This window comes from Oncorhynchus mykiss, chromosome 18, assembly GCF_057628025.1.
Source record: "Oncorhynchus mykiss isolate SJ-2025 chromosome 18, ASM5762802v1, whole genome shotgun sequence".
NCBI lineage: Eukaryota > Metazoa > Chordata > Actinopteri > Salmoniformes > Salmonidae > Oncorhynchus > Oncorhynchus mykiss.
Window position 1 is genome coordinate 6110809 of NC_143039.1, and position 19067 is coordinate 6129875.

The following is a 19067-nucleotide window of genomic DNA, read 5'->3' on the forward strand; positions in this document are numbered from 1 at the left end:
CACGTTGAAAGTCACTGAGCTCTTCAGTAAAGCCATTCTACTGCCAATGTTTGTCTATGGAGATTGCATGTCTGTGTGCTCGATTTTATACACCTGTCAACAACGGTTGTGGCTGAAATAGCCAAATTCATTAATTTGATGGGGTGTCCACATACTTTTGTATATATTGTACCAGTCAAAAGTTTGGACACGCCTAATTCATTCAATGGGTTTTTCTTTATTTTTGTTATTTTCTACATTGTGAAGACATCAAAACTATGAAATAACACATATGGAATCATGTAGTAACCAAAATAGTGTTAAACAAATTAAAATACTTTTTATATTTTAGTTTCTTCCACGTAGCCACCCTTTTCTTTGATGACAGCTTTTCACACTCTTGACATTCTCTCAACCAGCTTCACCCGGAATTATTTTACAACAGTCTTGAAGGAGTTCCCACATATGCTGAGCACTTGTTCGCTGCTTTTAATTCACTCTGCGGTCCAACTCATCTCAAACCATCTCAAGTGGGTTGAGGTCGGGGGATTGTGGAGGCCAGGTCATCTGATGCAGCGCTCCATCACTCTCCTCCTTGGTCAAATAGCCCTTACACAGCCGGGAGGTGTGTTGGGTCATTGTCCTGTTGAAAAACAAATTATAGTCCCACTAAGAGCAAACCAGATGGGTTGATGTATTGCAGCAGAATGCTGTGGGAGCCATGCTGGTTAAATATGCATTGAATTCTAAATAAACCACTGACACTGTCACCAGCAAAGCACCATCACACCTCCTCCTCCATGCTTCACGGTGGGAACCACACATGCAGAGATCATTCGTTCAACTACTCTGCATCTCACGAAGACACAGCGCTTGGAACCAAACATCTCATATTTGGACTCATCAGACCGAAGGACATGTTTCCACCTGTCTAAGGTCCATTGCTCGTGTTTCTTGGTCCAAGCAAGTCTCTTCTTCTTATTGGTGTCTTTTAGTAGTGGCTTATTTGCAGCAATTCGACCATGAAGGTCTGATTCACACAGTCTCCTCTGAACAGTGAAGCAGTGAAGCATTTATTTGGGCTAATGAACTTATCCTCTGCAGCAGAGGGAACTCTAATGAACGTATCCTCTGCAGCAGAGGTAACACTGGGTCTTCCTATCCTGTGGCGGTCCTCATGAGAGTCAGTTTCATCACAGCGCAAGATGTTTTGCAACTGCACTTGAAGAAACTTTCAAAGTTCTTGAAATGTTCCGTATTGGCTGACCTTCATGTCTTAAAATAATGATGGACTGTCGTTTCTCTTTGCTTATTTGAGCTGTTCTTGCCATAATATGGACTTGGTCTTTTACCAAATAGGGATATCTTCTGTATACCACCCCTACCTTGTCACAACACACCTGATTGGTTCAAACGCATTAAGAAGGAAAGACATTCCACAATTTAACAAAGCACACCTGTTAATTGAAATGCATTCCAGGTGACTACCTCATTAAGCTGGTTGAGAGAATGCCAAGAGTGTGCAAAGCTGTCATCAAGGCAAAGGATGGCTACAATCAGGTATAATATAATGGTTTTTCCACAGAGACCACTACAAGACAGAGTACGAGAATAAACTTGCTGAGGAGCTGGAGAACATTCGTCTGAAGACCAGCCAGGAGATCGACAGCCTGCAGAGGACCTCAAAGGAGATGTACGAGAGAGAGAACAGGTGAGATTATAGAGATGTACGAGAGAGAGAACAGGTGAGATTATAGAGATGTACCAGAGAGAGAGAGAGAGAGAACAGGTGAGATTATAGAGATGTACCAGAGAGAGAGAGAGAGAACAGGTGAGCTTATAGAGATGGACCAGAGAGAGGGAACAGGTGAGATTATAGAGATGTACCAGAGAGAGAGAACAGGTGAGATTATAGAGATGTACCAGAGAGAGAACAGGTGAGATTATAGAGATGTACCAGAGAGAGAACAGGTGAGATTATAGAGATGAACAGGTGAGATTATAGAGATGTACCAGAGAGAGAACAGGTGAGATTATAGAGATGAACAGGTGAGATTATAGAGATGTACCAGAGAGAGAACAGGTGAGATTATAGAGTTGTACGAGAGAGAAAACAGGTGAGATTATAGAGATGTACCAGAGAGAGAACAGGTGAGATTATAGAGATGGACCAGAGAGAGAACAGGTGAGATTATAGAGATGTAACAGAGAGAGAACAGGTGAGATTATAGAGATGTACGAGAGAGAGAACAGGTGAGATTATAGAGATGTACCAGAGAGAGAGCAGGTGAGATTATAGAGATGTAACAGAGAGAGAACAGGTGAGATTATAGAGATGTACCAGAGAGAGAACAGGTGAGATTATAGAGATGTACGAGAGAGAGAACAGGTGAGATTATAGAGATGTACCAGAGAGAGAGAGAGAGAGAGAGAGAGAACAGGTGAGATTATAGAGATGTACCAGAGAGAGAGAACAGGTGAGATTATAGAGATGTCCCAGAGAGAGAGAACGAGAGAACAGGTGATATTATAGAGATGAACAGGTGAGATTATAGAGATGAACAGGTGAGATTATAGAGATGTCCCAGAGAGAGAGAACAGGTGAGATTATAGAGATGTCCCAGAGAGAGAGAACGAGAGAACAGGTGATATTATAGAGATGAACAGGTGAGATTATAGAGATGAACAGGTGAGATTATAGAGATGTCCCAGAGAGAGAGAGAGAACAGGTGAGATTATAGAGATGTCCCTGAGAGAGAGAACAGGTGAGATTATAGAGATGTACCAGAGAGAGAGAGAACAGGTGAGATTATAGAGATGTCCCAGAGAGAGAGAGAGAGAACAGGTGAGATTATAGAGATGTACCAGAGAGAGAGAGAACAGGTGAGATTATAGAGATGTACCAGAGAGAGAGAGAACAGGTGAGATTATAGAGATGTCCCAGAGAGAGAGAGAGAGAACAGGTGAGATTATAGAGATGTCCCAGAGAGAGAGAGAGAGAACAGGTGAGATTATAGAGATGTACCAGAGAGAGAGAACAGGTGAGATTATAGAGATGTCCCAGAGAGAGAGAGAGAGAACAGGTGAGATTATAGAGATGTCCCAGAGAGAGAGAGAGAACAGGTGAGATTATAGAGATGTACCAGAGAGAGAGAGAGAGAACAGGTGAGATTATAGAGATGTCCCTGAGAGAGAGAACAGGTGAGATTATAGAGATGTACCAGAGAGAGAGAACAGGTGAGATTATAGAGATGTACCAGAGAGAGAGAACAGGTGAGATTATAGAGATGTCCCAGAGAGAGAGAGAGAGAACAGGTGAGATTATAGAGATGTACCAGAGAGAGAGAGAGAGAACAGGTGAGATTATAGAGATGTCCCTGAGAGAGAGAACAGGTGAGATTATAGAGATGTCCCAGAGAGAGAGAGAGAGAACAGGTGAGATTATAGAGATGTCCCAGAGAGAGAGAGAGAGAACAGGTGAGATTATAGAGATGTCCCAGAGAGAGAGAGAGAGAACAGGTGAGATTATAGAGATGAACAGGTGAGATTATAGAGATGTCCCAGAGAGAGAGAGAACAGGTGAGATTATAGAGATGTCCCAGAGAGAGAGAGAGAGAACAGGTGAGATTATAGAGATGTACCAGAGAGAGAGAGAGAGAGAGAACAGGTGAGATTATAGAGATGAACAGGTGAGATTATAGAGATGAACAGGTGAGATTATAGAGATGCCGCCCGTGTCCTCTAGAGGGAACTCTTTCACTGTGTTCTGAATACAGTACTGTACTTCACTCAGACCATGTATTCAGATATTCAACAAATTGTGTGATTCAGTGCCCCTAAAAATGTACCTTATTCCCTATTTAGTGCCCTTGTCGAAAGTAGTGCGCTATGCACCCTATTCGATAGTGCACTACTTTTGACTAGGACCCATAGGTACCATTTGAGACAGTTTGATTGGGAGACTATTCATTTTTTAATTTTTTTACATGAAGTCGATTGTTTGTTAATTCTGTTTTAATTCTTACTGCTTCTGTCTGTCCTCTAGGAACCTCCGTGAGACGCGGGACAACGCAGTGCTGGAGAAGGACAGAGCGACGACGGCAGAGAGAGAGACACAGGCCAGATACGACCAGCTACTAGAACAGTAAGAGACACAGGCCAGATACGACCAGCTACTAGAACAGTAAGAGAGAGAGAGACCAGATACTACCAGCTACTAGAACAGTAAGAGAGAGAGGCCAGATACGACCAGCTACTAGAACAGTAAGAGACACAGGCCAGATACGACCAGCTACTAGAACAGTAAGAGAGAGAGACCAGATACGACCAGCTACTAGAACAGTAAGAGAGAGACACAGGCCAGATACTACCAGCTACTAGAACAGTGAGAGAGAGAGAGACCAGATACTACCAGCTACTAGAACAGTAAGAGAGAGAGAGACCAGATACTACCAGCTACTAGAACAATAAGAGACACAGGCCAGATACGACCAGCTACTAGAACAGTAAGAGAGAGAGACCAGATACGACCAGCTACTAGAACAGTAAGAGAGAGAGACCAGATACTACCAGCTAATAGAACAGTAAGAGAGAGAGAGACCAGATACTACCAGCTAATAGAACAGTAAGAGAGAGAGAGACCAGATACTACCAGCTACTAGAACATTAAGAGAGAGAGACCAGATACTACCAGCTACTAGAACAGTAAGAGAGAGAGAGAGACCAGATACTACCAGCTAATAGAACAGTAAGAGAGAGAGAGACCAGATACTACCAGCTACTAGAACAGTAAGAGAGAGACACAGGCCAGATACTACCAGCTACTAGAACAGTAAGAGAGAGAGGCCAGGAACTACCAGCTAATAGAACAGTAAGAGAGAGAGAGACCAGATACTACCAGCTACTAGAACAGTAAGAGAGAGAGAGAGACCAGATACTACCAGCTACTAGAACAGTAAGAGAGAGACACAGGCCAGATACTACCAGCTACTAGAACAGTGAGAGAGAGAGAGACCAGATACTACCAGCTACTAGAACAGTAAGAGAGAGAGAGACCAGATACTACCAGCTACTAGAACAGTAAGAGAGAGACACAGGCCAGATACTACCAGCTACTAGAACAGTAAGAGAGAGACACAGGCCAGATACTACCAGCTAATAGAACAGTTAGAGAGAGGGAGACCAGATACGACCAGCTACTAGAACAGTAAGAGAGAGAGACCAGGAACTACCAGCTAATAGAACAGTAAGAGAGAGAGAGACCAGATACTACCAGCTAATAGAACAGTAAGAGAGAGAGAGACCAGATACGACCAGCTACTAGAACAGTAAGAGAGAGAGGCCAGATACTACCAGCTACTAGAACAGTAAGAGAGAGAGACCAGATACTACCAGCTACTAGAACAGTAAGAGAGAGAGAGACCAGATACTACCAGCTACTAGAACAGTTAGAGAGAGAGAGAGACCAGATACTACCAGCTACTAGAACAGTTAGAGAGAGAGAGATACCAGATACTACCAGCTACTAGAACAGTTAGAGAGAGAGAGACCAGATACGACCAGCTACTAGAACAGTTAGAGAGAGAGAGACCAGATACTACCAGCTACTAGAACAGTAAGAGAGAGAGAGAGACCAGATACTACCAGCTACTAGAACAGTAAGAGAGAGAGAGAGACCAGATACTACCAGCTACTAGAACAGTAAGAGAGAGAGAGAGACCAGATACTACCAGCTACTAGAACAGTAAGAGAGAGAGAGAGACCAGATACTACCAGCTACTAGAACAGTAAGAGAGAGAGAGACCAGATACTACCAGCTACTAGAACAGTAAGAGAGAGACACAGGCCAGATACTACCAGCTACTAGAACAGTAAGAGAGAGACACAGGCCAGATACTACCAGCTAATAGAACAGTTAGAGAGAGGGAGACCAGATACGACCAGCTACTAGAACAGTAAGAGAGAGAGACCAGGAACTACCAGCTAATAGAACAGTAAGAGAGAGAGAGACCAGATACTACCAGCTAATAGAACAGTAAGAGAGAGAGAGACCAGATACTACCAGCTACTAGAACAGTAAGAGAGAGAGGCCAGATACTACCAGCTACTAGAACAGTAAGAGAGAGAGACCAGATACTACCAGCTACTAGAACAGTAAGAGAGAGAGAGACCAGATACTACCAGCTACTAGAACAGTTAGAGAGAGAGAGAGACCAGATACTACCAGCTACTAGAACAGTTAGAGAGAGAGAGATACCAGATACTACCAGCTACTAGAACAGTTAGAGAGAGAGAGACCAGATACGACCAGCTACTAGAACAGTTAGAGAGAGAGAGACCAGATACTACCAGCTACTAGAACAGTAAGAGAGAGAGAGAGACCAGATACTACCAGCTACTAGAACAGTAAGAGAGAGAGAGAGACCAGATACTACCAGCTACTAGAACAGTAAGAGAGAGAGAGAGACCAGATACTACCAGCTACTAGAACAGTAAGAGAGAGAGAGAGACCAGATACTACCAGCTACTAGAACAGTAAGAGAGAGAGAGAGACCAGATACGACCAGCTACTAGAACAGTAAGAGAGAGAGAGAGACCAGATACTACCAGCTACTAGAACAGTACGAGAGAGACACAGGCCAGATACTACCAGCTACTAGAACAGTAAGAGAGAGAGACCAGATACTACCGGCTACTAGAACAGTAAGAGAGAAAGACCAGCCTGGTTCCAGTACAATAGTTAGTGTGCCGGTTTAGATTCATTTTTGCCCTTTTCGACTAAAACAACTAAATTCATGTTGAAGGGGGTGGATGGTCTGAACCAGCACTCTCTGAGACACTTGATACATACAGGCCCTGGTCTATATATATACAGAACAAGAAACACAACATGCTGCCATTTCAAAGATTTTACTGAGTGACAGTTCATATAAGGACATCGGTCATTTGTAATAAATGTATTTGGCCCTCATCTATGGATTTCACATGTCTGGAAGTAGAGATATGCTCAATGAGTTGACATGACTGTGAGTAGAGATATGCTCAATGAGTTGACATGACTGGGAGTAGAGATATGCTCAATGAGTTGACATGTCTGAGTAGAGATATGCTCAATGAGTTGACATGTCTGGGAGTAGAGATATGCTCAATGAGTTGACATGTCTGTTCAGTACGCAGGCCATGGAAGTCTTCATGTTTAGCCTCTGAGAATGTTATATGAATGTTATACATTGCGACAGGTGGCCGTGCCTTATCAGGTTGAGACATGAGGTGATGGCGGCGGATGAATGGCACGACAACGGGGCCTCAGGATCTCGCCACGGTATCTCTGTGCGCATTCAAATCGCCACCTATAAAATATAACAGTGTTCGTTGTCCGTAGCCCATCACCGTAACCCCACCGCCACCACGGGGCGCTCTGTTCCACAACGTTGACGTCAGCAAACCTGCTCGCCCACACCAAGACGTTCACGTGGTCTGCAGTTGTGAGGCCGGTTTGACGTACTTCCAAATTCTCTAAAATTACGTTGTCGGCAGCTTGTGGCGGAGAAATTAACTTGACATTCTCTGGCAACAGCTCTGGTGAACATTCCTGCCGTCAGCATGCTAAGTGCACTCTCCCTCAAAACCACTGTCATCTGTGGGCGTTGTGTTGTGTGACGACAACTGCACATTTTAAAGTGGCCTTTTTGTTGTCCCCCAGCACAAGGCGCACCTGTGTAACGATCATGCTGTTTTCATCAGCGTCTTGATAGGCCACACCTGTCAGGTGGATGGATTATCTTGGCAAAGGAGAAATGCTCACTAACAGGGATGTAAACAAATTTGTGCAAAACATTTTGAGAGAATTAAGCTTCTTGTGCGTCTGGAACATTTCTGTGATCTTTTATTTCAGCTCATGAAACACGGGACCAACACTTTATAACGTTGCTTTTAAATCAAAATGTATTTGTCAAATGCTCCCGAATACAACAGGTGTAGTAGACCTCACAGTGAAATGCTGAATACAACAGGTGTAGTAGACCTCACAGTGAAATGCTGAATACAACAGGTGTACTAGACCTCACAGTGAAATGCTGAATACAACAGGTGTAGTAGACCTCACAGTGAAATGCTGAATACAACAGGTGTAGTAGACCTCACAGTGAAATGCTGAATACAACAGGTGTAGTAGACCTTACAGTGAAATGCTGAATACAACAGGTGTAGTAGACCTCACAGTGAAATGCTGAATACAACAGGTGTAGTAGACCTCACAGTGAAATGCTGAATACAACAGGTGTAGTAGACCTCACAGTGAAATGCTGAATACAACAGGTGTAGTAGACCTTACAGTGAAATGCTGAATACAACAGGTGTAGTAGACCTCACAGTGAAATGCTGAATACAACAGGTGTAGGAGACCTCACAGTGAAATGCTGAATACAACAGGTGTAGTAGACCTCACAGTGAAATGCTGAATACAACAGGTGTAGTAGACCTCACAGTGAAATGCTGAATACAACAGGTGTAGTAGACCTCACAGTGAAATGCTGAATACAACAGGTGTAGTAGACCTCACAGTGAAATGCCGAATACAACAGGTGTAGTAGACCTTACAGTGAAATGCTGAATACAACAGGTGTAGTAGACCTTACAGTGAAATGCTGAATACAACAGGTGTAGTAGACCTTACAGTGAAATGCTGAATACAACAGGTGTAGTAGACCTTACAGTGAAATGCTGAATACAACAGGTGTAGTAGACCTCACAGTGAAATGCTGAAGACAACAGGTGTAGTAGACCTTACAGTGAAATGCTGAATACAACAGGTGTAGGTAGACCTCACAGTGAAATGATGAATACAACAGGTGTAGTAGACCTCACAGTGAAATGCTGAATACAACAGGTGTAGTAGACCTCACAGTGAAATGCTGAATACAACAGGTGTAGTAGACCTCACAGTGAAATGCTGAATACAACAGGTGTAGTAGACCTCACAGTGAAATGCTGAATACAACAGGTGTAGTAGACCTCACAGTGAAATGCTGAATACAACAGGTGTAGTAGACCTCACAGTGAAATGCTGAATACAACAGGTGTACTAGACCTCACAGTGAAATGCTGAATACAACAGGTGTAGTAGACCTCACAGTGAAATGCTGAATACAACAGGTGTAGTAGACCTCACAGTGAAATGCTGAATACAACAGGTGTAGTAGACCTCACAGTGAAATGCTGAATACAACAGGTGTAGTAGACCTTACAGTGAAATGCTGAATACAACAGGTGTAGTAGACCTCACAGTGAAATGCTGAATACAACAGGTGTAGTAGACCTCACAGTGAAATGCTGAATACAACAGGTGTAGTAGACCTCACAGTGAAATGCTGAATACAACAGGTGTAGTAGACCTTACAGTGAAATGCTGAATACAACAGGTGTAGTAGACCCCACAGTGAAATGCTGAATACAACAGGTGTAGTAGACCTTACAGTGAAATGCTGAATACAACAGGTGTAGTAGACCTCACAGTGAAATGCTGAATACAACAGGTGTAGTAGACCTCACAGTGAAATGCTGAATACAACAGGTGTAGTAGACCTCACAGTGAAATGCTGAATACAACAGGTGTAGTAGACCTCACAGTGAAATGCTGAATACAACAGGTGTAGTAGACCTTACAGTGAAATGCTGAATACAACAGGTGTAGTAGACCTCACAGTGAAATGATGAATACAACAGGTGTAGTAGACCTCACAGTGAAATGCTGAATACAACAGGTGTAGGTAGACCTCACAGTGAAATGATGAATACAACAGGTGTAGTAGACCTTACAGTGAAATGATGAATACAACAGGTGTAGTAGACCTCACAGTGAAATGATGAATACAACAGGTGTAGTAGACCTCACAGTGAAATGCTGAATACAACAGGTGTAGTAGACCTTACAGTGAAATGATGAATACAACAGGTGTAGGTAGACCTCACAGTGAAATGATGAATACAACAGGTGTAGTAGACCTTACAGTGAAATGATGAATACAACAGGTGTAGTAGACCTTACAGTGAAATGATGAATACAACAGGTGTAGTAGACCTTACAGTGAAATGCTGAATACAACAGGTGTAGTAGACCTCACAGTGAAATGCTGAATACAACAGATGTAGTAGACCTTACAGTGAAATGCTGAATACAACAGGTGTAGTAGGCCTTACAGTGAAATGCTGAATACAACAGGTGTAGTAGACCTCACAGTGAAATGCTGAATACAACAGGTGTAGTAGACCTCACAGTGAAATGCTGAATACAACAGGTGTAGTAGACATCACAGTGAAATGCTGAATACAACAGGTGTAGTAGACCTTACAGTGAAATGCTGAATACAACAGGTGTAGGTAGACCTCACAGTGAAATGATGAATACAACAGGTGTAGTAGACCTCACAGTGAAATGATGAATACAACAGGTGTAGTAGACCTCACAGTGAAATGCTGAATACAACAGGTGTAGTAGACCTCACAGTGAAATGCTGAATACAACAGGTGTAGTAGACCTCACAGTGAAATGCTGAATACAACAGGTGTAGTAGACCTTACAGTGAAATGCTGAATACAACAGGTGTAGTAGACCTCACAGTGAAATGCTGAATACAACAGGTGTAGGTAGACTTTACAGTGAAATGCTGAATACAACAGGTGTAGTAGACCTCACAGTGAAATGCTGAATACAACAGGTGTAGGTAGACTTTACAGTGAAATGCTGAATACAACAGGTGTAGTAGACCTCACAGTGAAATGCTGAATACAACAGGTGTAGTAGACCTTACAGTTAAATGCTGAATACAACAGGTGTAGGTAGACTTTACAGTGAAATGCTGAATACAACAGGTGTAGTAGACCTTACAGTGAAATGCTGAATACAACAGGTGTAGTAGACCTTACAGTTAAATGCTGAATACAACAGGTGTAGGTAGACTTTACAGTGAAATGCTGAATACAACAGGTGTAGTAGACCTCACAGTGAAATGCTGAATACAACAGGTGTAGTAGACCTCACAGTGAAATGCTGAATACAACAGGTGTAGTAGACCTCACAGTGAAATGCTGAATACAACAGGTGTAGTAGACCTCACAGTGAAATGCTGAATACAACAGGTGTAGTAGACCTCACAGTGAAATGCTGAATACAACAGGTGTAATAGACCTCACAGTGAAATGCTGAATACAACAGGTGTAGTAGACCTCACAGTGAAATGCTGAATACAACAGGTGTAGTAGACCTCACAGTGAAATGCTGAATACAACAGGTTTAGACCTCACAGTGAAATGCTGAATACAACAGGTGTAGTAGACCTCACAGTGAAAAGCTGAATACAACAGGTGTAGTAGACCTTACAGTGAAATGCTGAATACAACAGGTGTAGTAGACCCCACAGTGAAATGCTGAATACAACAGGTGTAGTAGACCTCACAGTGAAATGCTGAATACAACAGGTGTAGTAGACCTCACAGTGAAATGCTGAATACAACAGGTGTAGGTAGACCTCACAGCGAAATGCTGAATACAACAGGTGTAGTAGACCTTACAGTGAAATGCTGAATACAACAGGTGTAGTAGACCTCACAGTGAAATGCTGAATACAACAGGTGTAGTAGACCTCACAGTGAAATGCTGAATACAACAGGTGTAGTAGACCTTACAGTGAAATGCTGAATACAACAGGTGTAGTAGACCTCACAGTGAAATGCTGAATACAACAGGTGTAGTAGACCTCACAGTGAAATGCTGAATACAACAGGTGTAGTAGACCTCACAGTGAAATGCTGAATACAACAGGTGTAGTAGACCTCACAGTGAAATGCTGAATACAACAGGTGTAGTAGACCTCACAGTGAAATGCTGAATACAACAGGTGTAGTAGACCTCACAGTGAAAAGCTGAATACAACAGGTGTAGTAGACCTTACAGTGAAATGCTGAATACAACAGGTGTAGTAGACCCCACAGTGAAATGCTGAATACAACAGGTGTAGTAGACCTCACAGTGAAATGCTGAATACAACAGGTGTAGTAGACCTCACAGTGAAATGCTGAATACAACAGGTGTAGTAGACCTCACAGTGAAATGCTGAATACAACAGGTGTAGTAGACCTCACAGTGAAATGCTGAATACAACAGGTGTACTAGACCTCACAGTGAAATGCTGAATACAACAGGTGTAGTAGACCTCACAGTGAAATGCTGAATACAACAGGTGTAGTAGACCTCACAGTGAAATGCTGAATACAACAGGTGTAGTAGACCTCACAGTGAAATGCTGAATACAACAGGTGTAGTAGACCTTACAGTGAAATGCTGAATACAACAGGTGTAGTAGACCTCACAGTGAAATGCTGAATACAACAGGTGTAGTAGACCTCACAGTGAAATGCTGAATACAACAGGTGTAGTAGACCTCACAGTGAAATGCTGAATACAACAGATGTAGTAGACCTTACAGTGAAATGCTGAATACAACAGGTGTAGTAGACCTCACAGTGAAATGCTGAATACAACAGGTGTAGTAGACCTCACAGTGAAATGCCGAATACAACAGGTGTAGTAGACCTTACAGTGAAATGCTGAATACAACAGGTGTAGTAGACCTCACAGTGAAATGCTGAATACAACAGGTGTAGTAGACCTTACAGTGAAATGCTGAATACAACAGGTGTAGGTAGACCTCACAGTGAAATGATGAATACAACAGGTGTAGTAGACCTCACAGTGAAATGATGAATACAACAGGTGTAGTAGACCTCACAGTGAAATGCTGAATACAACAGGTGTAGGAGACCTCACAGTGAAATGCTGAATACAACAGGTGTAGTAGACCTCACAGTGAAATGCTGAATACAACAGGTGTAGTAGACCTCACAGTGAAATGCTGAATACAACAGGTGTAGTAGACCTTACAGTGAAATGCTGAATACAACAGGTGTAGTAGACCTCACAGTGAAATGCTGAATACAACAGGTGTAGGTAGACTTTACAGTGAAATGCTGAATACAACAGGTGTAGTAGACCTCACAGTGAAATGCTGAATACAACAGGTGTAGGTAGACTTTACAGTGAAATGCTGAATACAACAGGTGTAGTAGACCTCACAGTGAAATGCTGAATACAACAGGTGTAGTAGACCTTACAGTTAAATGCTGAATACAACAGGTGTAGGTAGACTTTACAGTGAAATGCTGAATACAACAGGTGTAGTAGACCTTACAGTGAAATGCTGAATACAACAGGTGTAGTAGACCTTACAGTTAAATGCTGAATACAACAGGTGTAGGTAGACTTTACAGTGAAATGCTGAATACAACAGGTGTAGTAGACCTCACAGTGAAATGCTGAATACAACAGGTGTAGTAGACCTCACAGTGAAATGCTGAATACAACAGGTGTAGTAGACCTCACAGTGAAATGCTGAATACAACAGGTGTAGTAGACCTCACAGTGAAATGCTGAATACAACAGGTGTAGTAGACCTCACAGTGAAATGCTGAATACAACAGGTGTAGTAGACCTCACAGTGAAATGCTGAATACAACAGGTGTAGTAGACCTCACAGTGAAATGCTGAATACAACAGGTGTAGTAGACCTCACAGTGAAATGCTGAATACAACAGGTTTAGACCTCACAGTGAAATGCTGAATACAACAGGTGTAGTAGACCTCACAGTGAAAAGCTGAATACAACAGGTGTAGTAGACCTTACAGTGAAATGCTGAATACAACAGGTGTAGTAGACCTCACAGTGAAAAGCTGAATACAACAGGTGTAGTAGACCTCACAGTGAAATGCTGAATACAACAGGTGTAGTAGACCCCACAGTGAAATGCTGAATACAACAGGTGTAGTAGACCTCACAGTGAAATGCTGAATACAACAGGTGTAGTAGACCTCACAGTGAAATGCTGAATACAACAGGTTTAGACCTCACAGTGAAATGCTGAATACAACAGGTGTAGTAGACCTCACAGTGAAAAGCTGAATACAACAGGTGTAGTAGACCTCACAGTGAAATGTTGAATACAGCAGGTGTAGTAGACCTTACAGTGAAATGTTGAATACAACAGGTGTAGTAGACTTTACAGTGAAATGCCGAATACAACAGGTGTAGTAGACCTTACAGTGAAATGTTGAATACAACAGGTGTAGTAGACCTCACAGTGAAATGCTGAATACAACAGGTGTAGTAGACCTCACAGTGAAATGCCGAATACAACAGGTGTAGTAGACCTTACAGTGAAATGCTGAATACAACAGGTGTAGTAGACCTCACAGTGAAATGCTGAATACAACAGGTGTAGTAGACCTTACAGTGAAATGCTGAATACAACAGGTGTAGGTAGACCTCACAGTGAAATGATGAATACAACAGGTGTAGTAGACCTCACAGTGAAATGATGAATACAACAGGTGTAGTAGACCTCACAGTGAAATGCTGAATACAACAGGTGTAGTAGACCTCACAGTGAAATGCTGAATACAACAGGTGTAGTAGACCTCACAGTGAAATGCTGAATACAACAGGTGTAGTAGACCTCACAGTGAAATGCTGAATACAACAGGTGTAGGTAGACTTTACAGTTAAATGCTGAATACAACAGGTGTAGGTAGACCTTACAGTGAAATGCTGAATACAACAGGTGGAGTAGACCTCACAGTGAAATGCTGAATACAACAGGTGTAGTAGACCTCACAGTGAAATGCTGAATACAACAGGTGTAGTAGACCTCACAGTGAAATGCTGAATACAACAGGTGTAGTAGACCTCACAGTGAAATGCTGAATACAACAGGTGTAGTAGACCTTACAGTGAAATGCTGAATACAACAGGTGTAGTAGACCTCACAGTGAAATGCTGAATACAACAGGTGTAGTAGACCTTACAGTGAAATGCTGAATACAACAGGTGTAGTAGACCTCACAGTGAAATGCTGAATACAACAGGTGTAGTAGACCTTACAGTTAAATGCTGAATACAACAGGTGTAGGTAGACTTTACAGTGAAATGCTGAATACAACAGGTGTAGTAGACCTCACAGTGAAATGCTGAATACAACAGGTGTAGTAGACCTCACAGTGAAATGCTGAATACAACAGGTGTAGTAGACCTCACAGTGAAATGCTGAATACAACAGGTGTAGTAGACCTCACAGTGAAATGCTGAATACAACAGGTTTAGACCTCACAGTGAAATGCTGAATACAACAGGTGTAGTAGACCTCACAGTGAAAAGCTGAATACAACAGGTGTAGTAGACCTTACAGTGAAATGCTGAATACAACAGGTGTAGTAGACCCCACAGTGAAATGCTGAATACAACAGGTGTAGTAGACCTCACAGTGAAATGCTGAATACAACAGGTGTAGTAGACCTCACAGTGAAATGCTGAATACAACAGGTTTAGACCTCACAGTGAAATGCTGAATACAACAGGTGTAGTAGACCTCACAGTGAAAAGCTGAATACAACAGGTGTAGTAGACCTCACAGTGAAATGTTGAATACAACAGGTGTAGTAGACCTTACAGTGAAATGTTGAATACAACAGGTGTAGTAGACTTTACAGTGAAATGCCGAATACAACAGGTGTAGTAGACCTTACAGTGAAATGTTGAATACAACAGGTGTAGTAGACCTCACAGTGAAATGCCGAATACAACAGGTGTAGTAGACCTTACAGTGAAATGCTGAATACAACAGGTGTAGTAGACCTCACAGTGAAATGCTGAATACAACAGGTGTAGTAGACCTTACAGTGAAATGCTGAATACAACAGGTGTAGGTAGACCTCACAGTGAAATGATGAATACAACAGGTGTAGTAGACCTCACAGTGAAATGATGAATACAACAGGTGTAGTAGACCTCACAGTGAAATGCTGAATACAACAGGTGTAGTAGACCTCACACTGAAATGCTGAATACAACAGGTGTAGTAGACCTTACAGTGAAATGCTGAATACAACAGGTGTAGTAGACCTCACAGTGAAATGCTGAATACAACAGGTGTAGTAGACCTCACAGTGAAATGCTGAATACAACAGGTGTAGTAGACCTCACAGTGAAATGCTGAATACAACAGGTGTAGTAGACCTCACAGTGAAATGCTGAATACAACAGGTGTAGTAGACCTTACAGTGAAATGCTGAATACAACAGGTGTAGTAGACCTCACAGTGAAATGCTGAATACAACAGGTGTAGGTAGACTTTACAGTGAAATGCTGAATACAACAGGTGTAGTAGACCTCACAGTGAAATGCTGAATACAACAGGTGTAGGTAGACTTTACAGTGAAATGCTGAATACAACAGGTGTAGTAGACCTCACAGTGAAATGCTGAATACAACAGGTGTAGTAGACCTTACAGTTAAATGCTGAATACAACAGGTGTAGGTAGACTTTACAGTGAAATGCTGAATACAACAGGTGTAGTAGACCTCACAGTGAAATGCTGAATACAACAGGTGTAGTAGACCTCACAGTGAAATGCTGAATACAACAGGTGTAGTAGACCTCACAGTGAAATGCTGAATACAACAGGTGTAGTAGACCTCACAGTGAAATGCTGAATACAACAGGTGTAGTAGACCTTACAGTGAAATGCTGAATACAACAGGTGTAGTAGACCTCACAGTGAAATGCTGAATACAACAGGTGTAGTAGACCTTACAGTGAAATGCTGAATACAACAGGTGTAGTAGACCTCACAGTGAAATGCTGAATACAACAGGTGTAGTAGACCTTACAGTTAAATGCTGAATACAACAGGTGTAGGTAGACTTTACAGTGAAATGCTGAATACAACAGGTGTAGTAGACCTCACAGTGAAATGCTGAATACAACAGGTGTAGTAGACCTCACAGTGAAATGCTGAATACAACAGGTGTAGTAGACCTCACAGTGAAATGCTGAATACAATAGGTGTAGTAGACCTCACAGTGAAATGCTGAATACAACAGGTGTAGTAGACCTCACAGTGAAATGCTGAATACAACAGGTGTAGTAGACCTCACAGTGAAATGCTGAATACAACAGGTTTAGACCTCACAGTGAAATGCTGAATACAACAGGTGTAGTAGACCTCACAGTGAAAAGCTGAATACAACAGGTGTAGTAGACCTTACAGTGAAATGCTGAATACAACAGGTGTAGTAGACCCCACAGTGAAATGCTGAATACAACAGGTGTAGTAGACCTCACAGTGAAATGCTGAATACAACAGGTGTAGTAGACCTCACAGTGAAATGCTGAATACAACAGGTTTAGACCTCACAGTGAAATGCTGAATACAACAGGTGTAGTAGACCTCACAGTGAAAAGCTGAATACAACAGGTGTAGTAGACCTCACAGTGAAATGTTGAATACAACAGGTGTAGTAGACCTTACAGTGAAATGCTGAATACAACAGGTTTAGACCTCACAGTGAAATGCTGAATACAACAGGTGTAGTAGACCTTACAGTTAAATGCTGAATACAACAGGTGTAGGTAGACTTTACAGTGAAATGCTGAATACAACAGGTGTAGTAGACCTCACAGTGAAATGATGAATACAACAGGTGTAGTAGACCTCACAGTGAAATGCTGAATACAACAGGTGTAGTAGACCTCACACTGAAATGCTGAATACAACAGGTGTAGTAGACCTTACAGTGAAATGCTGAATACAACAGGTGTAGTAGACCTCACAGTGAAATGCTGAATACAACAGGTGTAGTAGACCTCACAGTGAAATGCTGAATACAACAGGTGTAGTAGACCTCACAGTGAAATGCTGAATACAACAGGTGTAGTAGACCTCACAGTGAAATGCTGAATACAACAGGTGTAGTAGACCTTACAGTGAAATGCTGAATACAACAGGTGTAGTAGACCTCACAGTGAAATGCTGAATACAACAGGTGTAGGTAGACTTTACAGTGAAATGCTGAATACAACAGGTGTAGTAGACCTCACAGTGAAATGCTGAATACAACAGGTGTAGGTAGACTTTACAGTGAAATGCTGAATACAACAGGTGTAGTAGACCTCACAGTGAAATGCTGAATACAACAGGTGTAGTAGACCTTACAGTTAAATGCTGAATACAACAGGTGTAGGTAGACTTTACAGTGAAATGCTGAATACAACAGGTGTAGTAGACCTCACAGTGAAATGCTGAATACAACAGGTGTAGTAGACCTCACAGTGAAATGCTGAATACAACAGGTGTAGTAGACCTCACAGTGAAATGCTGAATACAACAGGTGTAGTAGACCTCACAGTGAAATGCTGAATACAACAGGTGTAGTAGACCTTACAGTGAAATGCTGAATACAACAGGTGTAGTAGACCTCACAGTGAAATGCTGAATACAACAGGTGTAGTAGACCTTACAGTGAAATGCTGAATACAACAGGTGTAGTAGACCTCACAGTGAAATGCTGAATACAACAGGTGTAGTAGACCTTACAGTTAAATGCTGAATACAACAGGTGTAGGTAGACTTTACAGTGAAATGCTGAATACAACAGGTGTAGTAGACCTCACAGTGAAATGCTGAATACAACAGGTGTAGTAGACCTCACAGTGAAATGCTGAATACAACAGGTGTAGTAGACCTCACAGTGAAATGCTGAATACAACAGGTTTAGACCTCACAGTGAAATGCTGAATACAACAGGTGTAGTAGACCTCACAGTGAAAAGCTGAATACAACAGGTGTAGTAGACCTTACAGTGAAATGCTGAATACAACAGGTGTAGTAGACCCCACAGTGAAATGCTGAATACAACAGGTGTAGTAGACCTCACAGTGAAATGCTGAATACAACAGGTGTAGTAGACCTCACAGTGAAATGCTGAATACAACAGGTTTAGACCTCACAGTGAAATGCTGAATACAACAGGTGTAGTAGACCTCACAGTGAAAAGCTGAATACAACAGGTGTAGTAGACCTCACAGTGAAATGTTGAATACAACAGGTGTAGTAGACCTTACAGTGAAATGCTGAATACAACAGGTTTAGACCTCACAGTGAAATGCTGAATACAACAGGTGTAGTAGACCTTACAGTTAAA

At 42.1% G+C, this 19067-nt stretch overlaps 1 protein-coding gene across 3 annotated transcripts in view; it reads left to right on the plus strand.

Moving 5' to 3' along the window:
* The window catches only part of LOC110495345 (progesterone-induced-blocking factor 1), an 85690-nt gene that overhangs the window by 9871 nt on the left and 56752 nt on the right, over positions 1 to 19067 (plus strand). For all 3 annotated transcript variants that reach the window (XM_090207001.1, XM_090207002.1, XM_090207003.1), the window contains exons 8-9: positions 1565 to 1690; positions 4025 to 4123. In XM_090207001.1, the coding sequence (XP_090063127.1) occupies positions 1565 to 1690; positions 4025 to 4123 (225 nt within the window). The remainder of the gene's footprint in view (positions 1 to 1564; positions 1691 to 4024; positions 4124 to 19067) is intronic.